Raw genomic sequence first — 25,378 nt, 5'->3', positions numbered from 1 at the left:
ATGGGTGAAGCCTTTTCACACATTCTCTAACGCGTTGTGACGGGAAGGTGCAGCTGACAAGTCGGCTCGGTCCAGAAAGTAAGTCTTTTATATTCCTGAGTTAATACCTTTTGTACTTGTGTTTTCATTAATTATTGTTTTACATGCTGTTTCAGGTGATATGAAACAAAACTGAGAATTGTTTAAAAAAAAAAAAGGTTGAATACTGGTGCACTCAAACAAATCATGTCTGCAAGGAAAAAAAGACTAGGCTCGCGTCGCACTCTACCCAAACACAAATCGGAAGACGGCAAAGCAGAAGCTACTTCTGTAGCGCAACAAGTGTCAGAAGATGCTGAGTCGGTAAAGCCCTTGACTCATGGTCTTCCTGGAACCCCACAAGCCACAGGAAGTCAGGGCAACCAAATCGAGGTTCGCATTGGAACAGAAGTCGATGTTCGTGATTCTGCGGGTGATTTCAGTCAACACCCTGCAGAGGAAGGCGAGCCGAACGTGAGTCATGATGTGACACAATTGTCTTCAGTGGCTCAACCTGAAAGATCTGTTCAGACGCTTCAGGCAATTGAACACAGCTTTTCTCTTTCACGTGACGCCCAGAATGTTGACCGTTTACTGGATGAATCTGAAGCTGGGAAAGTGATTGACACTGCTTCACTTACTGACCAGTTCCAAGATGCAGTATCGCAAAATGAAATGTTGCCTGGTAGTTTGCATGTTAGGACGCCGTCCACTCCAGAGATGTCCACAGAAACGAGTGCCGTGAATTATGACCATGTCAAGTCAACGGGAGCCTCGGCCAGTGAATTGCATATCCAATCGGCGAAAAAGTCTTGGCTTCCTCAACGTGAAAATGAGAACACAGTTGCAGTCTTGAGTGAGAAGGTCGTAACTCATACTGAGCCTGAAGTAGAGACTTCAATATGTGAGGCAATCACACCAGCAGCCCTTTCTGCTGAGATGCAGGAGATGAACCAGTCAGAGTTTAAAGTCGATACTCCTTGCATTTCAATTGCACAGGAGGGTAGTAATGACTCTGGAAAGAAGGAAAGTGATGTCAAGGATTATGTACATCCAGAGGAAGTAGTTCCCCGTTCTGTTGAAGACAAACACTTTGAGAGTCGGTCAAGTATCACAGTGAGTCGAGATCACTCTGAGCTTTGGACTCCTACTGTTTCAAGCGAAGAAATGTCTCATGTAATAACTTTAGAAACTAAAGATATTGACCGAAAGACAAGCGAAGATGAAGCTAGAAAATCGTCCAATTATCTTGGAGAAACTTCAGTAACGGATGAGGAACTCTCCCTGAAGGAAAGGAATGAGGAAGACACAGGTGATGATAAAGGGTTAAGCTTTATTCAGAAGGAAACTGCGACGACCGCAGGTAATCCAGATGTTGTTAATCAAGAAGAGGAACATGTTGACATTTCTGAGCAAATATCTGTAGATGTACAAGTAAACACTGGATCTGAGAGTGTGTCACATGATCACACTGTCCTGCCTGATACTGTGGACAATAATATTATCAACTGGAATGTGAAAAGCCCTGAAGCCACGCCTATTGTTGACAATACAGAGGTCATGGCAGAGGTCAGCATGAAGGGAACAAATGAAGAAATATTTCCAAGAGGTGAAGAACATGACTCTTCTTTAAAAACAACGGAATCTAAAGCTGTAGCTGCGACAAATGACTTGCGCACAGAGGAAAACATTCCAACAGGAAATCCTCCAGAATTTGAAGATAAAATCCATGAAGCTCCAAGTCTCCTGGAGGACTTCTCTGACAAGGAAGTAAACACAAAGAGTGATGATGTCAAAGTGGAAACTGTTATTCAGAAAGAGATGGATCAAAGCAAATCTGCAGTCACAGTGACAGACATTTCTCAGTTGCAGGACGTCAGCTTAAGCAACACATTTGAAATTCTAGAACCGAAGGAAACATCTGACTTGGCTACAAAGATGGTTCTCGCTGGAGAAAACACACTTGACAAGAATGACAGTTCTACCATGTCAACAACTGAGGAACAAGTTGAAAGCTTCATCATATTGGACGTCGGTCTTGGCCCTGAGGATGTCGGCAGGAAAACGTCTGAAGATGAACAAAAGCCTCGTGAACTACTTGATGTTAAAGATCCACCTGAAAGTGAGGTTGTTGATTTGAAAGAAGATGTTGCTGCCTCAGCTGGAAACATCTCCACTGAACCTCAGGACAGCAACAGATCAGACCAGAGTGTTAATAAAACACAAAATCAACCAACTGATCCTGATAAAAAGAACTTGGAGGAACTTGATTTGGAGGCTAAAGATTTGAGCCATGATGCAGATGTTTCAGGAGCAGAGAAGTTGAGCAACTCAAGGACTCGAAGAAAACTGGGATCAAGTAGAAAAATGAAAGGCAGACAACCCATGAAAAGTAACATCACAGACCAAACGCATGACGACAATCCTGCAGAGTTGATTCACAAAGATCCAAGTGGTGATAGTGACGATGTAAACATCAGAGAACAATCAACAAGTTTTCCAGAAACTCTTCCACAGCCTGAAGAGTCTGAAATAGATGTGGATTTGATGCAATCAGGTTCTAAAGAAGTGACAGGTGAATCCTTGTTCACTAGTGTGCAGATGGAAAAGACATCTTCTCTGGACCTTCGATTCGAAGATGATGAGAAACCAATTGAAGACTCGAGTGAGAAGGTCATGAAACAGACCAAGCATGAAGTAGAGACTTCAATGTTTGAGGACATCAAACCAGCAGCTGTTGGCTCTGAGATTCAGGAGGATGTTGCTAAAGTTTTATTCAACAAGACACGTGAAGATGAGGCTACGACCTCAGACATTCAACCTATGGACCAATCATCTGGACTCTTGTCATTTGACCCCGTGGAAGTTCCTGAACACATCGCTGAGACCGTGAACAACAACACTGACATTGATGTCACAAGTCCTGGTGGAATTCTGAGGGAAGAACATGCTGAGAAGTTGTCAACAAACCAAATGGTGGAGCAAAGTAAAACGAGGGATGAACCAAATATTGGAATCACAGAGGAAACTCCTTTAAGGGATGTTGAAAGTAATTATTCTTTCCAAATGGTTCCGTCAGAAATAAACTCACCTCTGGACTCACAGACTGAGGACAACGCTCAGAACAAAACAAACTTCGACTTAAGACAAGATGATTTCAGTTTCAAAGATATTGATCAGGAGAGTAAGACGACTGCTCCTCTGAATCTGGGGGATAAAACTATGAAACTGTCTGATCTAAACAACCTCATTCCAACAGGAAATCCTCCAGAATTTGAAGATAAAATCCATGAAGCTCCAAGTCTCCTGGAGGACTTCTCTGACAAGGAAGCAAACACAAAGAGTGATGATGTCAAAGTGGAAACCGTGATTCAGGAAGAGATGGATCAAAGCAAATCTGCAGTCACGGTGACAGACATTTCTCAGTTGCAGGACGTCAGCTTAAGCGACGCATTTGAAATTCTAGAACCGAAGGAAAGATCTGACTTGGCTACAAAGATGGTTCTCGCAGGAGAAAACACACTTGACAAGAATGACGGTTCTACCATGTCAACAACTGAGGAACAAGTTGAAAGCTTCATCATATTGGACGCCAGTCTTAGCCCCGAGGATGTCAGCAGGAAAATGTCTGAAGATGAACAAAAGCCTCGTGGACTACTTGATGTTAAAGATCCACCTGAAAGTGAGGTTGTTGATTTGAGAGAAGATGTTTCTGCCTCCGCTGGAAACATCTCCACTGAACCTCAGGACAGCAACAGATCAGACCAGAGTCTTAATAAAACACAAAATCAACCAACTGATCCTGATAAAAATAACTTGGAGGAACTTGATTTGGAGGCTAAAGATTTGAGCCATGATGCAGATGTTTCAGGAGCAGAGAAGTTGAGCAACACAAGGACTCGAAGAAAACTGGGATCAAGTAGAAAAATGAAAGGCAGACAACCCATGAAAAGTAACATCACAGACCAAACGCATGACGACAATCCTGCAGAGTTGATTCACAAAGATCCAAGTGGTGATAGTGACGATGTAAACATCAGAGAACAATCAACAAGTTTTCCAGAAACTCTTCCACAGCCTGAAGAGTCTGAAAAATCTGTGGATTTGATGCAATCCGGTTCCAAAGAAGTGACAGGTGAATCCTTGTTCACAAGTGTGCAGATGGAAAAGACATCTTCTCTGGACCCTCGATTTGAATATGATAAGAAACCAGTTGAAGACTCGGGTGAGAAGGTCAGGAAACAGACCAAGCATGAAGTACAGACTTCAATGTTTGAGGAGATCAAACCAGCAGCTGTTGGCTCTGAGATTCAGGAGGATGTTGCTAAAGTTTTATTCAACAAGACACGTAAAGATGAGGCTACGACCTCAGACATTCAACCTATGGACCAATCATCTGGACTCTTGTCATTTGACCCCGTGGAAGTTCCTGAACACATCGCTGAGAACATGAACAACAACACTGACATTGATGTCACAAGTCCTGGTGAAATTCTGAAGGAAGAACATGCTGAGAAGTTGTCAACAAACAAAATGGTGGAGCAAAGTAAAATTGGGGATGAACCAAATATTGGAAACACAGAGGAAACTCCTTTAAGGGATGTTGAAAGTAACTATTCTTTCCAAATGGTTGCGTCAGAAATAAACTCACCTCTGGACTCACAGACTGAGGACAACGCTCAGAACAAAACAAGCTTCGACTTAAGACAAGATGATTTCAGTTTCAAAGATATTGATCAGGAGAGTAAGACGACTGCTTCTCTGAATCTGGGGGATAAAACTATGAAACTGTCTGATCTAAACAACCTCATTCCAACAGGAAATCCTCCAGAATTTGAGGATAAAATCCATGATGCTCCAAGTCTCCTGGAGGACTTCTCTGACAAGGAAGCAAACACAAAGAGTGATGATGTCAAAGTGGAAACCGTGATTCAGGAACAGATGGATCAAAGCAAATCTGCAGTCAAGGTGACGAACATTTCTCAGTTGCAGGACGTCAGCTTGAGCGACGCATTTGAAATTCTAGAACCGAAGGAAAGATCTGACTTGGCTACAAAGATGGTTCTCGCTGGAGAAAACACACTAGACAAGAATGACGGTTCTACCATGTCAACAACTGAGGAACAAGTTGAAAGCTTCATCATATTGGACGCCAGTCTTAGCCCCGAGGATGTCAGCAGGAAAATGTCTGAAGATGAACAAAAGCCTCGTGAACTACTTGATGTTAAAGATCCACCTGAAAGTGAGGTTGTTCATTTGAGAGAAGATGTTTCTGCCTCCGCTGGAAACATCTCAACTGAACCTCAGGACAGCAACAGATCAGACCAGAGTCTTAATAAAACACAAAATCAACCAACTGATCCTGATAAAAATAATTTGGAGGAACTTGATTTGGAGGCTAAAGATTTGAGCCATGATGCAGATGTTTCAGGAGCAGAGAAGTTGAGCAACACAAGGACTCGAAGAAAACTGGGATCAAGTAGAAAAATGAAAGGCAGACAACCCATGAAAAGTAACATCACAGACCAAACGCGTGACGACAATCCTTCAGAGTTGATTCACAAAGATCCAAGTGGTGCTAGTGACGATGTCAACATCAAAGAACAATCAACAAGTTTTCCAGAAACTCTTCCACAGCCTGAAGAGTCTGAAAAAGATGTGGATTTGATGCAATCAGGTTCTAAAGAAGTGACAGGTGAATCCTTGTTCACTAGTGTGCAGATGGAAAAGACATCTTCTCTGGACCCTCGCCATGAAGATGAGAAACCAGTTGAAGACTCGAGTGAGAAGGTCATGAAACAGACCAAGCATGAAGTAGAGACTTCAATGTTTAAGGAAATCAAACCAGCAGCTGTTGCCTCTGAGATTCAGGAGGATGTTGCTAAGGTTTTATTCAACAAGACACGTGAAGATGAGGCTACGACCTCAGACATTCAACCTATGGACCAATCATCTGGACTCTTGTCATTTGACCCCGTGGAAGTTCCTGAACACATCGCTGAGACCATGAACAACAACACTGACATTGATGTCACAAGTCCTGGTGGAATTCTGAGGGAAGAACATGCTGAGAAGTTGTCAACAAACCAAATGGTGGAGCAAAGTAAAATTGGGGATGAACCAAATATTGGAAACACAGAGGAAACTCCTTTAAGGGATGTTGAAAGTAATTATTCTTTCCAAATGGTTCCGTCAGAAATAAACTCACCTCTGGACTCACAGACTGAGGACAACGCTCAGAACAAAACAAACTTCGACTTAAGACAAGATGATTTCAGTTTCAAAGATATTGATCAGGAGAGTAAGACGACTGCTTCTCTGAATCTGGGGGATAAAACTATGAAACTGTCTGATCTAAACAACCTCATTCCAACAGGAAATCCTCCAGAATTTGAGGATAAAATCCATGAAGCTCCAAGTCTCCTGGAGGACTTCTCTGACAAGGAAGCAAACACAAAGAGTGATGATGTCAAAGTGGAAACCGTGATTCAGGAAGAGATGGATCAAAGCAAATCTGCAGTCAAGGTGACGAACATTTCTCAGTTGCAGGACGTCAGCTTGAGCGACGCATTTGAAATTCTAGAACCGAAGGAAAGATCTGACTTGGCTACAAAGATGGTTCTCGCTGGAGAAAACACACTAGACAAGAATGACGGTTCTACCATGTCAACAACTGAGGAACAAGTTGAAAGCTTCATCATATTAGACGCCAGTCTTGGCCCTGAGGATGTCAGCAGGAAAATGTCTGACGATGAACAAAAGCCGTCAGAACTACTTGATGTTAAAGATGCACCTGAAAGTGAGGTTGTTGATTTGAGAGAAAATTGTTCTGCCTCAGCTGGAAACATCTCAACTGAACCTCAGGACAGCAACAGATCAGACCAGAGTCTTAATAAAACACAAAATCAACCAACTGATCCTGATAAAAATAACTTGGAGGAACTTGATTTGGAGGCTAAAGATTTGAGCCATGATGCAGATGTTTCAGGAGCAGAGAAGTTGAGCAACACAAGGACTCGAAGAAAACTGGGATCAAGTAGAAAAATGAAAGGCAGACAACCCATGAAAAGTAACATCACAGACCAAACGCGTGACGACAATCCTTCAGAGTTGATTCACAAAGATCCAAGTGGTGATAGTGACGATGTCAACATCAAAGAACAATCAACAAGTTTTCCAGAAACTCTTCCACAGCCAGAAGAGTCTGAAAAAGATGTGGATTTGATGCAATCCGGTTCTAAAGAAGTGACAGGTGAATCCTTGTTCACTAGTGTGCAGATGGAAAAGACATCTTCTCTGGACCCTCGCCATGAAGATGAGAAACCAGTTGAAGACTCGAGTGAGAAGGTCATGAAACAGACCAAGCATGAAGTAGAGACTTCAATGTTTAAGGAAATCAAACCAGCAGCTGTTGGCTCTGAGATTCAGGAGGATGTTGCTAAAGTTTTATTCAACAAGACACGTGAAGATGAGGCTACGACCTCAGACATTCAACCTATGGACCAATCATCTGGACTCTTGTCATTTGACCCCGTGGAAGTTCCTGAACACATCGCTGAGACCATGAACAACAACACTGACATTGATGTCACAAGTCCTGGTGAAATTCTGAGGGAAGAACATGCTGAGAAGTTGTCAACAAACCAAATGGTGGAGCAAAGTAAAACGAGGGATGAACCAAATATTGGAAACACAGAGGAAACTCCTTTAAGGGATGTTGAAAGTAACTATTCTTTCCAAATGGTTCCGTCAGAAATAAACTCACCTCTGGACTCACAGACTGAGGACAACGCTCAGAACAAAACAAGCTTGAGCGACACGTTTGAAATTCTAGAACCGAAGGAAACATCTGACTTGGCTACAAAGATGGTTCTCGCTGGAGAAAACACACTTGACAAGAATGACAGTTCTACCATGTCAACAACTGAGGATCAAGTTGAAAGCTTCATCATATTGGACGTCAGTCTTGGCCCCGAGGATGTCAGCAGGAAAATGTCTGAAAATGAACAAAAGCCGTCTGAACTTCTTGATGTTAAAGATCCACCTGAAAGTGAGGTTGTTGATTTGAGAGATGTTTCTGCCTCAGCTGGAAACATCTCCACTGAACCTCAAGACAGCAACAGATCAGACCAGAGTGTTACTAAAACACAAAATCAACCAACTGATCCTGATAAAAAGAACTTGGAGGAACTTGATTTGGAGGCTAAAGATTTGAGCCATGATGCAGATGTTTCAGGAGCAGAGAAGTTGAGCAACACAAGGACTCGAAGAAAACTGGGATCAAGTAGAAGAAATAAAGGCAGACAACCCATGAAAAGTAACATCACAGACCAAACAGGTGATGACAATCTTTCAGAGTTGATTCACAAAGATCCAAGTGCTGATAGTGACGATGTAAACATCACAGTCGCTGTGGAAACAGATCAGACTCTTGGGGCTGGCATGTCTGATGTTAGTGGTTCAGGACCTGGATCAGTGGCAGAGTTTAGTCATCAATACTTTTTCAAAGAACTGGGTTCTGAGGCCTTAAAGGCTGACAAGGAAAGCCGTTCAGGTGGAGAGAAGAGTTTCGTCCAAGAGCAGCCCTCAGCATTTCAGGCTTCTTTGGATTCAGGGGTACAAACTGTCTTGGCCTCCTCTGCGGGTGAAGATAAATCATCCTCAGATTCTCGACACATCGAAGACTCTACAGATGTACTCCAGAAACTAGAAGGAGCTTTGTCCGAGATAGATTTATCCAGCCAAAATCAGACCAAAGACATAATTAAAAACAATGAAGCTGGTGATGCATCCAGGAACCTTAATTGGGATCTTCCAATATTAGGTGAATTTAGACAGGAGTCGACCCCAAAGCTCTTGGAGGTTTCCACTGGAAATCCTTTTGCTCAGCATATGTTAACGATGGACGGTCGTCATTCAGGAACAACAGAAGAAGAACCAAAGATGATCCGTCCTCCAGAGGAGACACAAAACATACAAGAAAATCTCAACGAAAACTCCGAACGGAAGAAAAGAAAGTTGGGCTCCACACGCAAGTCGCAACTCAACAAGCCTCGAGAAGACTTTAGCGCGGAACCCGATAACGCTCATCTCGCCTCTGTGGGCGATGAAGTTCCGAGGATCATCTCCGCTGACGTGTTCAACAGCCTAAATGAAGAACTGTTTCTCAAGACTGTGGGTGAGGAACAACAGGAAACTACTGAAAACTTGCAAGCGACACCGCAAGACTCTTACACATTAGAAAACAAAAATTGCAACCCTTTCCTTCCTGAGCTGGTCACCACACCAAGTCAGACGGTCGAGTCAGAGAATGTCGGGCCTGAGGAGGATGTAAGAATGTTCCGAGATAACACACGGACAATACCTGTTGTTGAGGAAGAGCCAAAGCTCTTCGACACTCGAGACATTTCGAGGGAAATGGAATCTGGAGCAGGAGTGTGGAGAACAGTAGAGCCTCTCACTGCTGGAGCGGCAGAACACAAATGGAATGTTCAAGCTAACGCTGGTGAAATAGATCCTCAGGCACACCGGAGAAGAAAGATGGGTTCAACTCGCAAGAATCTAGTAAATGTATCAAATAAAGATGAGTTAGGAGGTAGTGAGAAAACACAATTTGCAAAAAATCCAGAGGATGCTGAATTTGAAAAAATCTTTACTGAATTGGATACTAAAAAAGAAGACCCACTTCTTGGCACCAACTTAACTTCTTACCAAGAAACACAAACTCCTCAGGATGAAGCAGAGAATTCATTGTTTGCATCACATGACATCATTGAGGCTGAATCACCAGTGGGGGGACAGAGAAGGAAAATGGGGTCTCATCGAGGACCAATGGGAGAAAGGCAGACGTGGGAAACCTTCGCCGACAAAGAGGAAGAAGGCCTTGACATCCAAACTGTGGTGAGAGTGAAGACATTTTCTCTTTAGATTGAAATGATAAAGAATTCAGGAACCTGCGTAACTGAGAAATGAGTAATAATGAGGAAGCAGTGTCTCGACAGGGATAACGAAAACTGTAAAGAAACCGTTTTTTACCTCCTACTTGGTTTTCATATTCACACTTAAACTTTGTGTTTTATTAGTAATTTCCAGATCATCTCGCTCAGGAACTCCACAGTTTGAAAAGTGTACAACAACATTCTGATGGAGAAGTTCTTGAGTTAGCATGAACAGTCGGCTCCTACTTTAATAAATAACCTCAAAAGATCTCATTACGATATTTGAAACATGCACTTTTTGTTGCCGCAGGTCAAAGAAATCCCCAAGTCTTTGGTCGCAGGCACGGTTGACGGCAACAGGTGTGTGAAGTTTTAAAAAAAATATTTGTGTTCTGCAAATGTTCCCGGGGACGATGACAGAGAGTTGACGAAAAGGCTTTTAAAGAATGTCTCACCGTTAAGCCTTCAAGGAGAAAATATGTCCAGGCCAAGAAAATGAGGCCAGATTGATGGAATTTTAATGAGTCTGAGTCATGTTTTAAGTTGTCTTAGGTGTTGCTTGTGTCACATGAGTTCAGATTCTGCAACTTCTGTCAATACATATGTGTGCTATGGACTACTAATCTTTATTGACTCCAGAGACAAGACGCCGAAACGAGAGGAAAGTCGTCCCCTTGAACAGCCAAGAAACGTCTCTCTAGGAGGTAAATCCAGATTCACCTTTTCAAGATGGTTTATTCATGTCTGGTTTAAACAGGAGGAAACGTTTTTCACTTGCTCTGAATATGTTTTTTTCGCATAAGAAGAAGTTTAGTCGGAAGATGACAAAGATTTTAAGCTTTTTATTGAGCTTATTTAAAGTTCACCCAAAATCCACTAATTTTCTACTCAGCGTCATGTCGACTAAGAGTTATTTTCAGAGTAATCTGTTCCTTTTTAGAGTTAAAGACAAAACGATGTGTTCATTTTAATGTAGTGACTGGAGCTCAGTTGTCTTCGTCTTCATGTTCGTCCAAAAAGACATTTAAAAACATCCAAATACCTCCGTACTGCTCGTCTGTAACGTCCCTCTTGTATTGAAGCCTTGACAAGAGGAATTGTTACAGAAAAAAATTAAATAAGTTTGTATTTTAATTTTATTTGTAGCATATGTTTAAATAATAACTGATACAGACAGAAAGTACTTCGGGTAAATAAACAATATGTATATATAATATTATGCGCCCAGGAAGCGCTCACAATATCTACACGTAGTACTTTTGGTTTGTATTGGAGGTATTGGGATGTTTTTGAGTGTCTTTTTGGAAGAAGATGATGACGAAGACAACTGACAACTCAGTTGCTACATTAAAATGAAGAAACATTTTTGTCTATAACTCTAAAAAGGAACCGATTACTCTGAAAATAATCCAAATCCGTAGTCGACGAGTAGAAAATGAGTGAAATTTTGGGTTGAAAGTTCTGTTTTATTTATTAGCTGGTAGAAGCTAGCTTGCGTTGATATGCTGCAGCTAAGATTCTATTAGCATTATTTTACTTTTAACTAAACAACTTAAGGCACTTAAGGTCAATAAACTAAGGAAATGGAAAATTGAACTTTAAGATTTTTGTCATCTGTTCCGTTCTAAATGAAAGACTCAGTAATGCAGCGTCAAGCACTAGCTAGCATCGGCTAATAAAAAAACAGGACTAGCTTAACTTTGCCTTTTTTACCTCAATATTTCTGGATTAAACTTTGAATATGAAGCTTGAAATATTGTTTATCTTTCTCTGCTGATGTTAAACTCTGTTCCTGAGAAAAATCCACCTAATCTGTTTGTTGTTGCCCCAGAAAAGAGCAGCATTTAAAACACGATTCCTCCCGTTTAAACCGTTTTCATCGCTGGATTCCTTCAAACTGTGCTCGTTCGTCCTCAGGTAACAGCGCCGGCTTGATCGGAGACTGTTACCACGTGGTCATGGTGGGAGACAGCAGCGTGGGCAAGACCTCCTTCATGAGAAGAGCTCAGACCGGCAAGTTTTCTCTGGACATACCTCCGTCCATCGGTAAGATCTCCTCGCGATGACGTCGAAAGAAGGACTTTTGAACCTTGAAAATGTTTGTTTGAAAACCCGACAGGAATCGACACGTGCTATTGGACCGTCATCGTGGACGGAACGCCGGTGGTGCTGCAGCTTTGGGACACGGCGGGTCAAGAAAGGTGGATCTTATGCGTTTTGAAGGCTTTTATTTTGACATTTCTTTACGGGAAATGAAACAACAGAGTCTTTCAGATTGTCGTAGAAATCCATAGATTTAACGCTTGAATCACGATCAGTCAAATGTACAAAAGGTTATTTTCGCCACCAGTAAGACGACATGCACGTCTTTATCTGCGACACAAACTCTTTTTGTTTGTCCTCCATTGTTAGGTTCCACTGCATCAGCAGGAACATGTTCTATAAAGCTCAAGCCTTCCTCCTGATGTACGACGTCACTTCCCTCGAGAGCTTTTCCAACGTCCACTACTGGGCCAAATGCATTAAGGTGCGTTTTTTAATCTATTTCAACTTCTTTCTTAGACTTTTTCACACAATATTATTGCCTCAAATTCTTTTAGCGTTCAACATCACGGCAAGAAGATGAAAGCATTGTTAAGAATAGACCATTTTTGAATAGTTAGGAATAAAATAAAATGAGGAAAAATCCCCAAATAATTTGATACACATAATAAACACTCGGCATTCTGGGTAAATAATAAATGTAAAACTTTAAATGCAAATTCTTTAAAAACTCAATAATAATTAATAATAATGTACATTTAGCTACACATTAAAAAATAGATTTTATTATTATTTTATTTTTAAAACATCTTATTGACTTAATACAAGATGTAGAGCCACAAAAGGATATATAATACAAACGCAATTATACAGATTCCGCTAAAGTTAAAACTTTAAAAAAATAAAAATTGCATATAGTACATATTTATATATACAGTATATATAATTTAAATATATATAGAGATATATTAACATACGCATACCATAAGTGCACAAAACTTTGGCAATTCAACAATCTGGTTTTGATCCCTTAATTAAAACAAAAGTGTTTTTATCATGTATTTTTTTTATTTAATATAAACTACATATCGGCGCCATCTTCGAACACGTGACTCTTCTCTCGCAGGAAGGCGCGGTAGGTGACGTCAGCACTTTGCTTGTTGGTAACAAAAGTGATGGAAACGAGCGGAAAGTAAGAACCGAAGAAGGAGAATCTCTGGCCAAGGTTTGCAAAAACTCAAATGTTTAATTTAAGAGCGAAACACGACGAACGGGATGTTGTTGTCGACAGGAGTTCAACATGGGCTTCATGGAGGTCAGCGCGGCGACGGGTGATAACGTCATCGAGTCTCTGGAGCGGGTTGCCAGGTACGACGCGACATCCCTCTTTTCAAGTTCTCGTCGTGTTGATTGACACCTCGTTCACTTTCAGGCTCGTGAGCCGCGGAGGCGACAGACGCGAGAGAAACTTCGTTTTGACCTCCGAACCAAAGACGAGATCAGGATGTTGTTGAATCTTCTTTCAGCACTTTTGTGGATGTTTGTGGAGGAAAGTTAATATATTCCGGTGGATGGTTTATTTATTTCATATAGTTCAGTGAGATGGTGACGAAAGATCGAGTTTCGTTTGTACTTTCAATTAAATCTGCACTTTTTTCCTCTGGTAGTTTGACTTTAATATACGGTTATATAGTTTTCTGCTCATTAAATTATATGATGTTTATTCCAGAGTATTTGATCAAGAACATGTTCTTCCTTCGGTTCAATCCGTGAATCAAACTGTTTTACAATCATCAATAAAGTTATTAAAGAACAAATTGTGAGTCTATTGCAGGGGAAGATTTCCCTCAGGGCCCTCAGGGGCCACATTATAAAGACAGTTTTAAGGGACCATCAGAAAAAGGAACATTTAAAATGAATGAAAAAAGAATAAAAATAATTTTATGGATAAGGTTATGCGGTAATTACATGGATGGATGGAAAGATGGATGGATTGATAGAAAGATAGATAGAAAGATAATATCCCTCAGGAGGTCTCCTTCGGGAAATTGTTTTGTATTAGGAAATTATATTGTATATAAAATAACCTTTTCTTTCCTCATTTTATTTAAAGAAAATATTTTTACATTTCATAGATTCTGTAACAAATCCAAATAAAAAATGATGAAGTGGCATCAGAAACTAAAACGAAATAAGATAAAGTTGTTGTTTTTATTTAGTAAAATGAAAAAAATGTTTTAATTTAGAAACAAGTTATTAAAATGTGTTATTTTCAAAAAGCTCTGCCCACTAATGGAGAAAAATAAATAAAAATAAGTCCTTAATGAGTTAAATAATACAATATTTAGCCATTAGAAAGGTTTATAAAAGCTCATTTGTGTGTAGTTGTACAGTTGACTCCTGAGGGCCACATAAATACAGAAGAAAAACGGTGAATGGTTTGGTCAGAGATATCCTCGTGTGTCCATCATTTTACCTTCACAGCTTCAACGAGAAGATCTTTCATTTTATTCTGACACGATCCTGGAGCCTCTTCACTTCCGGTGAAACGAGATGAGAACTTCATTAATGATGTCTCGCCTCAAGGCTCAAGTTTATTTACATCTCTGGGGTCTCGTGTCCACAGGAACAGTCGAGTCCAGATGACGTCATGAACCAGTCTAATATTTATTTGTCACTGAATGTTTATTTGTAGGATTAAATACAACCAGAATGCAATAAAATGCATATCTAAATGTAATGTTATGACAATATATATTTTTTAATATCACGTGTCACGTTTAACCTTTTTTAACCGGGAGCCACAGTATCGTGTTAGCATTTTGGCTAAACTAGCGCCACCTGCTGCTCAAGTCTTCACTTCTCAAGTGTTTCTTGATATTAATGTTTTTAAATGTGTTTTTACACTGATATATTTCACATCTTTTTAATTCTTTAGTTGTAGGCGTATTAGTGTTGTATGTTAGCTAGCAGTAGAGAAGCTCAAAAAGCATTTCTTAAAGTTTTTGTTTTTTTTATAATTAAGGATTCTTAGAACTGAATTAAGAAATATTTAATCCATTTCTAGTTGATTTAAAATCATTTTTGAACTGTGCAACTAATGCTAGCAACACGCAGCTCAAAGTGATGCTAAGCTAAGCTAGCGTCCATGCTAAGTCAAACTAAACTTTTTTTTTGATTGGAAAGTAAGAATTTTCCCCATTATGTTAACTAATTCATAGTCTCTAAAAAGGTTTTTAATATATCCTTGATCATAAATTCAAATAGAAAACAGGAATTGTAAATTGTGAGCAGATGTTTTTATAAACCTTACAAAAAGAAATAATCGATATATTCTTAGCGTGTGAAGCATCTTCCATAACAAAGAAATAACTTTATTCATTAAATATTTTGCGCTTAAAAATTTGCATTTTTCTCTTCAGTCTTCAAAGCAGATTTTTTTCCGAGTCAAAGCTGTATTTTTTTCCTCATGGAATTCTTGTTGGCGTGATACTGCTGCACAGCCTGCATGATGTGATCGGTGGTCCAGTGGTTGTGCGTCAGAGCGTCGTCCACGTTGAAGATCCAGTCTCTGGTCCGTCTCACGCCTGTGCACACGGCTGTGCTGCGGAGCTCCAGTCCGATCTCGTGCACCACCTTCCTTAAGTAACGCTGAGTCTCGTTCAAGCAGCGAACCTCTGTCGACACACGTGTGAATACATTTAATCGTGTCTATAAGTTTGTGGTAAAACAACTAAAACAAATTAACTTTTATTTTAAAGTCAATAACTTACCCAGAGTGAAGTTCGGAGGCTCGAAGCGAATACAACGCAACCCTGTTAATATGGGATGAGACTTCCCTTCTGGACCCAGTGAACCGTCCACCGCCAGCTCGTACGCTTCCTGCGACTTCATGTCCACGTTAGAATACCTTCAGAGAAGATACCAGGGTGAGGACAACACGTTATACGTTAGAATACCTTCGGAGAAGATACCAGGGTGAGGACAACACGTTATACGTTAGAATACCTTCGGAGAAGATACCAGGGTGAGGACAGAGAAGATACCAGGGTGAGGACAGAGAAGATACCAGGGTGAGGACAGAGAAGATACCAGGGTGAGGACAGAGAAGATACCAGGGTGAGGACAGAGAAGACACCAGGGTGAGGACAGAGGAGATACCAGGGTGAGGACAGAGAAGATACCAGGGTGAGGACAGAGAAGACACCAGGGTGAGGACAGAGAAGACACCAGGGTGAGGACAGAGAAGATACCACGGTGAGGACAGAGAAGATACCAGGGTGAGGACAGAGAAGACACCAGGGTGAGGACAGAGAAGACACCAGGGTGAGGACAGAGAAGATACCACGGTGAGGACAGAGAAGATACCAGGGTGAGGACAGAGAAGACACCAGGGTGAGGACAGAGAAGATACCAGGGTGAGGACAGAGAAGATACCAGGGTGAGGACAGAGAAGATACCAGGGTGAGGACAGAGAAGACACCAGGGTGAGGACAGAGAAGATACCAGGGTGAGGACAGAGAAGATACCAGGGTGAGGACAGAGAAGATACCAGGGTGAGGACAGAGAAGACACCAGGGTGAGGACAGAGAAGATACCAGGGTGAGGACAGAGAAGATACCAGGGTGAGGACAGAGAAGACACCAGGGTGAGGACAGAGAAGATACCAGGGTGAGGACAGAGAAGATACCAGGGTGAGGACAGAGAAGATACCAGGGTGAGGACAGAGAAGATACCAGGGTGAGGACAGAGAAGACACCAGGGTGAGGACAGAGAAGATACCAGGGTGAGGACAGAGAAGATACCAGGGTGAGGACAGAGAAGATACCAGGGTGAGGACAGAGAAGACACCAGGGTGAGGACAGAGAAGATACCAGGGTGAGGACAGAGAAGATACCAGGGTGAGGACAGAGAAGACACCAGGGTGAGGACAGAGAAGATACCAGGGTGAGGACAGAGAAGATACCAGGGTGAGGACAGAGAAGATACCAGGGTGAGGACAGAGAAGACACCAGGGTGAGGACAGAGAAGATACCAGGGTGAGGACAGAGAAGACACCAGGGTGAGGACAGAGAAGATACCAGGGTGAGGACAGAGAAGACACCAGGGTGAGGACAGAGAAGATACCAGGGTGAGGACAGAGAAGATACCAGGGTGAGGACAGAGAAGATACCAGGGTGAGGACAGAGAAGATACCAGGGTGAGGACAGAGAAGACACCAGGGTGAGGACAGAGAAGATACCAGGGTGAGGACAGAGAAGATACCAGGGTGAGGACAGAGAAGATACCAGGGTGAGGACAGAGAAGACACCAGGGTGAGGACAGAGAAGATACCAGGGTGAGGACAGAGAAGATACCAGGGTGAGGACAGAGAAGACACCAGGGTGAGGACAGAGAAGATACCAGGGTGAGGACAGAGAAGATACCAGGGTGAGGACAGAGAAGATACCAGGGTGAGGACAGAGAAGACACCAGGGTGAGGACAGAGAAGATACCAGGGTGAGGACAGAGAAGACACCAGGGTGAGGACAACACGGAATGAACGAGCATCAGTGAAATATTGTCTTTATGGGAGACAATAAACCAGCAAATATCCACAATATTTCACAGTCTCAGGCCCTTCTGGCTGCACTCTCAAGCCCCGATGTTCCCTCTGCAACCTCCTGGACAAACGGGGTAACACCTACAATATAGGGGAGGTAGGGGGTCTAAGAGTGCCGGTGGAGGGGCCTGAGATTGCAGGTCTGCAACCAGACCATTTTGTTAGAAGCGCTACCACAAGGGGGAGCAGTCCTACATGGTACAGAGAGCAGGTTAAATAAGAAATATTACAGTTAAAAAAAAAAATATTGACATAAATACGAGTAGTTCATTCGTAAAACTAAATACACATAACCAACATTCTTCAAAAAAGGGAAGAGACATAAAATAATTGTATCGTTTTATTGAATTGGAGCTCTTTATAATGTTGGTTCAATCCTTTAATTAAATTGATTTTGAATATTCAACGTTACATAAAATATATTAAGTGAACCTGCTTAAGAAACTAAATGTAGTTTTAATTGTCTTTGTTTCATTGAAAGCTCATTATTATTTCTAAAGACTTTTAAATTCAATATAAACATAATTGTTGGTATAATAGTGTTATCAGAACAAATGAATACTGTGCTACCTGTTCAAACTTTAAGCCAATCACGGTGACTCTATTATACCAATATTTTATATTGAATTAGAAAGTCTGAATTAAAGAATGTCCAATTTAAAACTTTTTTTTTTAATGAATCATTGAAATAAAAATATCTAACTTTATGTGAAAAACAATTATAAGACATATTTTACTTTCAACATACATATTATTGAATTAAATTTAAAAAATATAATAATAATAATTATTAAAAAAACAACAGGTTTTCACATCTGAACTGTCAAATTAAACAAACCAAGGCACTTATTTACTTCCAAAAAATCCACATACAAAGAGAATTAAATGAATATCAAACATTTAAATGGAAAGTGTGACTCACAATAACAGAGACTTCTGATTGGCTCCTTGCAGCATCGCTAAAACTCTGTTCAACTTGTCCGAAGTGATGTGGTCTGAACCAGATACGAATGTTACTCGTCAGAAATGGTTTGTACACAATCCAGTACACAACTCCTCATGTCACTTATCAAAATATGTCATTTGCAAACTTTAATCTCCAACATTTTGGTCATCAAAACATGTTAAAAGTGTAGAAACTCTTTAAGAAATGTATAGTTTTAACTGTGAAAATTCATAGTTTGAGGTGAATTTAAAATCAAGTTGCACTCGAACATACACAAAATTGTGACTTGATTTGTGTTGAACTTAAACAAATAAATTGTGTACAAAATATATTCTCAATAACAGTTTCAAAGGAAGCGTAAATAATGAATTGAAAAATAATTACCGTAGGTTGATTTTTCCACGACTCGACCCTGATCAGTGAAGTCATCGGTAGCCGTCCCGAACTCTCCCTGCAGCACGTAGTCCTGAAGAATATTGTGTTGTTGTTGTTGTCATCATTAGTTTAGTGCAGCGCGTCGTTGATTTAAAAAGTAGTATTTACTCTGGTGACTGCAGACGTGTGGACTCCATTCAGAACTTTGGTTCCGTTCCCGAATGCAAGAACTGAAGTTGAAAGAGTTTCATTTAGAAGAGTTTTTCCTCGAGTAAAATCATGAAAACTCACTTAAAACACCGGATGAAGGCGTGTCCAGACGATGACCGACTGCCACGCGAGCACGACGATATTCAGGTCCCAGCACTGGAGCGCAGAGAGAGGAAACGTATTCAACATTATATGAAGAACACTAGGCGTGTCACAAATCACAAGCATTTAGAAAAACATTTATTTTTCTTTAATATATGCATGTCGGCACAGAGTGAAGCTGTTGACCAATGAGAAGTGTGTGTTCTGGTCATGTGATGTGGGAGCGACCACTCACAAGCTCATATGAACAATTGTTAAAGTACACGATAAGTACAACAGTTAAAGTTAAAGTTTGACTGTGGTTGACGGTTAGTTTAATTATATTAATATATTATATATTATAATTATATTATATGAAAATTCGCCGTAAATATATATATATTTTTTTTACACTATTAAAAAATAAACGATAAAAGAAGTATGATTTAAATAAAAATGATTTGAAAGCCGCCCCGAAAATAATATTTGGAATTGTTGTTTATAATTTTAAATCGATACATTGTTGATGAGTATCCTTAAAGTAACACGGGGAAAAAGATAATAATATATATATATTGGTTTATCTTTTTTCACTCACCACTATAAGGCGGTGAAAATGAAGTATTTGAGCCTTATAGTCCGTAAAACAGAACCTATAAAGTTCTGTGATTTATCTGTTAGTTTGTTTATGATTAAGTACCTTGAAGTGAGTCTAAAAGAACAAGCATTTGTTTGACAACTCTTGGATCTTGGGCTTTGATGTTATGGGATTAAGGAGGTGTTTGAATAGAGACCTCTAGTGGTTATGTATCGCAACTGCGATAGAAAGATAATAAATCGTGAGAAGCTTCGACTAGAAAAACATTTGTTCAAACGTAAGTCACTGAAGATCCAGGAGCAACGATCTTCATCAAAGACCTGGTCGTGTGACGTGAGCTTCATACCGAGAGGATGTTTCGCCAAGACGGGAACCCAAGTTGGAATCCGTCTTCGGACCGCCGTGTTTTCTGTCGACCCCGGTGTTGGCGCCGTCTCCGGTCCAGGTGTTGATGGACAGACTGCGAGCGCGGGAGCGTCACTTCCTGTCGTCGCTGTGGCTGCTGCTGACCATGAAGGTGCGGCTGCTGCCGACAGTGACAGTGTTGATGATGACGATGATGATGAAGATGATGATGCGGCTTCTGCCGACAGTGTTAATGTTGATGATGAAGAAGAAGATGATGGTGCGGCTGCTGCCGACAGTGACTGTGGTGATGATGACGATGAAGATGATGATGAAGATGGGAGGAAGCGGACTGCTCTGGGAAGAGGTGGTTTTGGTAACGAATTCACCCCTGAAAGAAACAAAATTTAATTAGACTTTAAGTACATATGTGTGTATTTGTATAGTTTTTTTTCGGACCTGCTAATTTCCTGCTGGCTTGTTGTGTTTTCTGAAATGTTGCATCACTTCTAATGTTATGAATTCAATCAATAAAAAATACACAATAACAGTACGTTACGTTTAAATTACTGCATATTTATGAAGTGTTTCTTCAATCTGGGATGTTATTTTGCTTTAACTATGCATATTTTAAGGCACAATTTGTCGAATTTAACAGTAATTGATTTAAAATGATTAAAGTCATTATTACATTACATTAGATAATGAATCTTTTTTCTTAATATTCATCACATAGAATTGAGACCTTTATCCCTGGACTCGACTTTACAAGGTCTGTCTGACCATTATGTTTATATAAATATAAAAACATGTTACACACATACCTACTTTAATTCTGTACTGACACCAAAAAAAAACTGGGAATAAAAGTCGCTCACTCTGAATTTAATAAATAAAAAATAGGACAATGACCACTTAAAATAAATATATATTCGGTATACATCATGATCCTAAATATTGTTTTAAAGACTTGCCTTGAAGAATATTCGTCTCGACAGCGTCTCGTACTCTCTTCCAGTGCACACCCGCGGGTTTATACACGCAGAACAAACCGTCCAACTTCCAGAAGAAACGCACAGCCTTAGTCGCCATTTTGTCAACGACGCTGTTTACCAACAATGCACATTAAAAGCGCAACAAGAGAAGCGACATGTTTCTATGAAACCGTCCTTCAAAACACACAACTGCGTGCAGCGTGTGGAGCATGCGCAGCAACGCTGTAATTCCTCACCGATAGCGCCACCTGCCGTGACGGAGGCCACATTGCAGTTCATGTTGAAAAACACGGCTTTTAGTTGATGTCGCCTTTTGACTCTATAAGTTCTTAAAGTGAAGCTAATGTGCTGATTTAAGTGTCTCTTAAATTGAACTAGGACAGGGGTGGGCAAACTCGGTCCTCAAGGGCCGCAGTGGGTGCTGTGCTGTGTCTCAAATCGCATACTAGCGTACTTAAAGTTAGTATTTTTATTGCGTAAGTGCGTCTCAATTCTTAGTATGCGAAATTTATTGCGCCATGCACACTAAATTGGCGTACTTAAACGCCCACAATACTGAGTATGGTTCGATGGACACTAACCACCCTAAACACCTTCCTAAGGTGAAGAAGAAGTTGTACTCCTACTCATCGAATGAAGCACTACCAGTCAAAGTAGTATTCAAATGTGAGATCACTGTTGGAAAGAAAAAAAAGGAACTATGCAAGATTCATAGTGATAAAAAGAGATGGAGAACCTCTTCTTGAGAAAAAAGACAGCCATTGACTTAGGAGTTGCTCAACATAGGGGAAAATGTTTCATTCATCAAAGACAGGAAGAGTGAACTTTGTCAAAAATACCCAAAAGTGTGTCAGGGAGTTGAAAAACTAAACAAAAAACAGATTATCTTGAATAGTGACCAGACCGTGAAACCAGTGGCTCAGCCATTCAGACTAATACTTGACAATCTCAGGGAAACAGTGGAGAAAAAAATAAATGAACCTTTCGACATGGACGTTATTGAGAAGTTAGAGGGCCGCACTCCATGGGTCAGTTGTAATATTACAGAAGGCAGATAAAGATATCAGGCTGTGTATAGACGAAGCAATCGTAAGAGAGAGATTTCCAATGATCCGAACGGTTCAACTGTTTTCAGTAAATTAGACCTAAAATGGGGATACTATCAGTTGGAGTTAAACCCTGAATCAAGGGAGAAAACAACCTTTGCTGTACACACAGGTCTTTACAGATACAAATGGTTAATATTTGGTGCATCGTCAGCCAGTGAACAATACCAACATGAAGTAACTAATGCTTTTGCGGGTATTGAAGGAGTTCAGAAGATGTTATCGCACATGGCCCAGATCAAGAAACACATGACATGCGACTGGAGGCCGTCATGAAGCGGTTGACAGAATCTGGTCTAACTTTAAATCCAGAAAAATGTCAGTTCAACATAAACAGGTTAGTGTTCATGGGAAATACTATTGACCCCAAAAAGGTAATTGGGCCAACAGAAGAACGTGTGAGAGCTGTACTGGAAGCTGGAGAACCAGAGAATGCCACAGAAGTCAGAAGCTTCTTAGGGTCTGTTGGTTACAGTGGCAGAATTATTTCACAATTTGCAACGTTGTCAGAACCACTGAGACGACTAACTCGAAAAGACACACCATTCAAATTTGGTCCGGAACAAAAAAAACCCTTTGCTTATTTTGATAAGAGAGCACACACAGAGGTCATTGCAGATGCAAGTCCAGTAGGACTTGGTGCTGTATTGGTTCAGCAACAACATGGAGAAATGGTGCCTGTAAGTGGCAGTTTAACTGATTGTGAACGGAGATATTCCCAGACGGAGAGAGAAACTCTAGCTCTCGTATGGGATGGATAGATGGATAAAGCAGCTGAAAAATTCTGTAAAAGTTGTCACGGATGTCAGATTGTAGCCAGACCTGATCCACCAGAACCATTGAGAACCACAGTACTACCAGGTCGTCAGTGGCAGGATGTGGCCTTGACTTGTTAGGACCCCTTCCTTCAAATCATTCCATACGTGTCGTGGTAGATTATTAAAGTCGCTATTTTGAGCATGATATTATGTCTTATCGACTACAACAGAGAAAGTGATTGATGGTCTAGAACAGGGGTGGGCAATTCAATTTCCTCTGGGGCCACATCATTTGCTGTGCCTGTTGTGAGGGGCCGTCAATCCAAAGGAGAGGAGCGAAGAGCTAAAATATGACAGATAAACTTTGAAAAAACAAAGCAAGTAAAAATAGTAAAGAAAGAAATATCAGCATAAAATAAACCTGACCTGACACTTATATAAACCTTCCATGTAAAAGAAACTGATTTTCTCTCAATATGATGTCAATAATTTTGATGGGCAAGAAATCTTCGTAAAAGTAAAAACAAAAACAAAAATCAGAAACGAAAAAAATATCTATATATATTTAGAGTTAATACAATGATAAACACAATATTAAATTGTAAGCTGTCGGAAAAAATGTTCTACTCTGACCTCTCGAGGGCCGCATGAATACAAAGGGCCACTTTGCCCAGGTGTGGTCTAGAATCTATTTTCAGTAGACATGGACCACCAATAACACGTCAATCTGACAACGGACCACAATTCAGGTCGGAACTGTTTCGAGAATTCTGTGAGCAAAATGACTCTCTACATCTCAAATTAATGCCAAAATGGATGCAAGCAAACGGTGAGGTGGAACGTCAGAATGCTTCATTGATGAAAAGAATAAAAATGGCAGAAGCAGAAGTTTTAGACTGGAAACGTGAACTGAGAAAACATGTCACTTCACAACATAAAACCACAGGCAAAAGTCCAGCCAGATTATTATCCAACAGGGAAATGAGGGGAAAAATTCCTTTTTTTGCAAAATGAGTACAGCAGCATTGGATGTTCGTGACAAAGATACTGAAGAAAAAGGCAAAACAAAATGATATGCTTACATCAATAGAAGGGCAGGTTACTCAAAGGTTGATGTAGGGGACAAAGTTCTTGTCCAGCAAGAAAAAGTAGATAAAATTGTCTACACCATTTAACACCATACCATATACAGTTGTGAGCAAAACTGGAAATCAAGTTGTCAAACACAACGCATGTAAAACGAGACACCTTTGACACCAGACGGGACGGACCAAATACAGGATGAGATGTAACCGAACAAAGCAACTTCACTCAGTCAAACGTTCAGGACACACAGAGGGATAAGTCACCACACAAATCTGAGAGGGTGAGAAGACCACCTGACAAATTGAGTGATAATGTTTGTAAATGATTGTGTGAATAAAAAAAAAAGAAGAGGGTTTATTGGTTGATGTTGAAAATAATTATGTCCGTTAAAAAGAAGATATAATTTGTTGTTTGAATATGTTATGATCAACCAAATTTTATATTTGCACTGTTGAAGCAATTGTTGATTGAATTCCGTACGTGTGTGACATGATAAAGTATAGCGAACACACGACATTAACCAATAGATTTTTAGAGTCTTTTAATAGTGTAATGTGTTTTCTTTTAATTTGTTAAAGTGAATTTACCTTTTATTTAAATCATATTTTTGTTACTACTGCGCAATTTGTAAATTAATTATGTTTTTTTCTAAGTAAAAAAAAGGCGCTTTATAGATACAATAATTATTATATATACATTTTTTAATTAATCTTTAAATCTAACTTTAACCTACAAAAGTTCCATGAGTCAAGGAAAGCTTAACTCCAAGGATGTCTTTGAGTAATTTTTGAGTAAAAAAAAAACCCCACATATATTATTTTGTAGATCCGTAACAAAAAGGTGTTTAAATGTATCCTCTGATTCGGATTTCAAGAGCTTTAAAAATAATCAGGAAACTTATTTTTATTTTAAAAAAACAGACGTCTTATCGTCTTATCGACTGCTGCGATAATTAAATAATTATTCTGTTATATCGCTGTCTTTACTGGGCCTCGGATATACAGTACAATTCCAGCATTTCCTAGTGAATGTAATGACAAATCAAAGGCCTTGAATCCTTCAGTTAGTCCTTCCACACAAAGACCAAAAAGTCCACTTTTCCTTTAATATATTTTGAATATAGCATTACACATGTATATATAATCCTGCTATGTCCTAAATGTTCTTTTTGATTACTCAGTGTGATTCCTGGCATAAGACCTCCTCCTATGAGTGGGAGTTTGTCCAATATTTGCTCAAATCATGTGATAGTGCGTCAGTTGAAAGTGAGGATAATG

The 25,378-nt window shown here is 40.2% G+C and overlaps 2 protein-coding genes across 2 annotated transcripts; one reads left to right on the top strand and one right to left on the bottom strand.

Moving 5' to 3' along the window:
- Positions 1-2: 2 nt before the first annotated feature.
- Positions 3-13,816, top strand: rab44 (RAB44, member RAS oncogene family). The gene is made up of 10 exons (XM_087801889.1): positions 3-78; positions 156-9,918; positions 10,267-10,316; positions 10,596-10,660; positions 11,874-12,002; positions 12,076-12,157; positions 12,369-12,483; positions 13,126-13,224; positions 13,291-13,367; positions 13,432-13,816. The coding sequence occupies exons 2-10, from the start codon at positions 226-228 to the stop codon at positions 13,511-13,513; spliced, it is 10,392 nt and encodes a 3,463-aa protein (XP_087658015.1). The 5' UTR covers positions 3-78; positions 156-225; the 3' UTR covers positions 13,514-13,816.
- Positions 13,817-15,352: 1,536 nt separating this feature from the next.
- Positions 15,353-21,346, bottom strand: trub2 (TruB pseudouridine (psi) synthase family member 2). The gene is made up of 8 exons (XM_087800642.1): positions 21,131-21,346; positions 20,158-20,547; positions 19,214-19,288; positions 19,091-19,152; positions 18,932-19,013; positions 18,524-18,596; positions 15,773-15,909; positions 15,353-15,676 (listed from the first exon to the last, which is right to left on the bottom strand). Exons 1-8 carry the CDS (start codon positions 21,246-21,248, stop codon positions 15,447-15,449), a joined length of 1,167 nt encoding a protein of 388 aa, XP_087656768.1. The 5' UTR covers positions 21,249-21,346; the 3' UTR covers positions 15,353-15,446.
- Between the last annotated feature and the right edge of the window lie 4,032 nt (positions 21,347-25,378).

The sequence above is a fragment of the Callionymus lyra genome, chromosome 10, assembly GCF_982586985.1.
Source record: "Callionymus lyra chromosome 10, fCalLyr1.hap1.1, whole genome shotgun sequence".
NCBI classification, from domain to species: Eukaryota; Metazoa; Chordata; class Actinopteri; order Syngnathiformes; family Callionymidae; genus Callionymus; species Callionymus lyra.
The sequence above is the reverse complement of the archived record's forward strand: the minus strand, read 5'-3'. Positions and strand labels throughout refer to the sequence as shown.

Coding starts and splice junctions, on each gene's coding strand:
- rab44 (XM_087801889.1), top strand. CDS start 226: ATGTCTGCAAGGAAAAAAAGACTAGGCTCGCGTCGCACTCTACCCAAA. Junction 10,317..10,595: donor GGCACGGTTGACGGCAACAG/GTGTGTGAAGTT, acceptor TATTGACTCCAG/AGACAAGACGCCGAAACGAG. Junction 12,158..12,368: donor GACACGGCGGGTCAAGAAAG/GTGGATCTTATG, acceptor CTCCATTGTTAG/GTTCCACTGCATCAGCAGGA.
- trub2 (XM_087800642.1), bottom strand. CDS start 21,248: ATGGCGACTAAGGCTGTGCGTTTCTTCTGGAAGTTGGACGGTTTGTTC. Junction 19,153..19,213: donor GCCTTCATCCGGTGTTTTAA/GTGAGTTTTCAT, acceptor TTTCAACTTCAG/TTCTTGCATTCGGGAACGGA. Junction 15,910..18,523: donor AATCAGAAGTCTCTGTTATT/GTGAGTCACACT, acceptor TCTTCTCTGAAG/GTATTCTAACGTGGACATGA.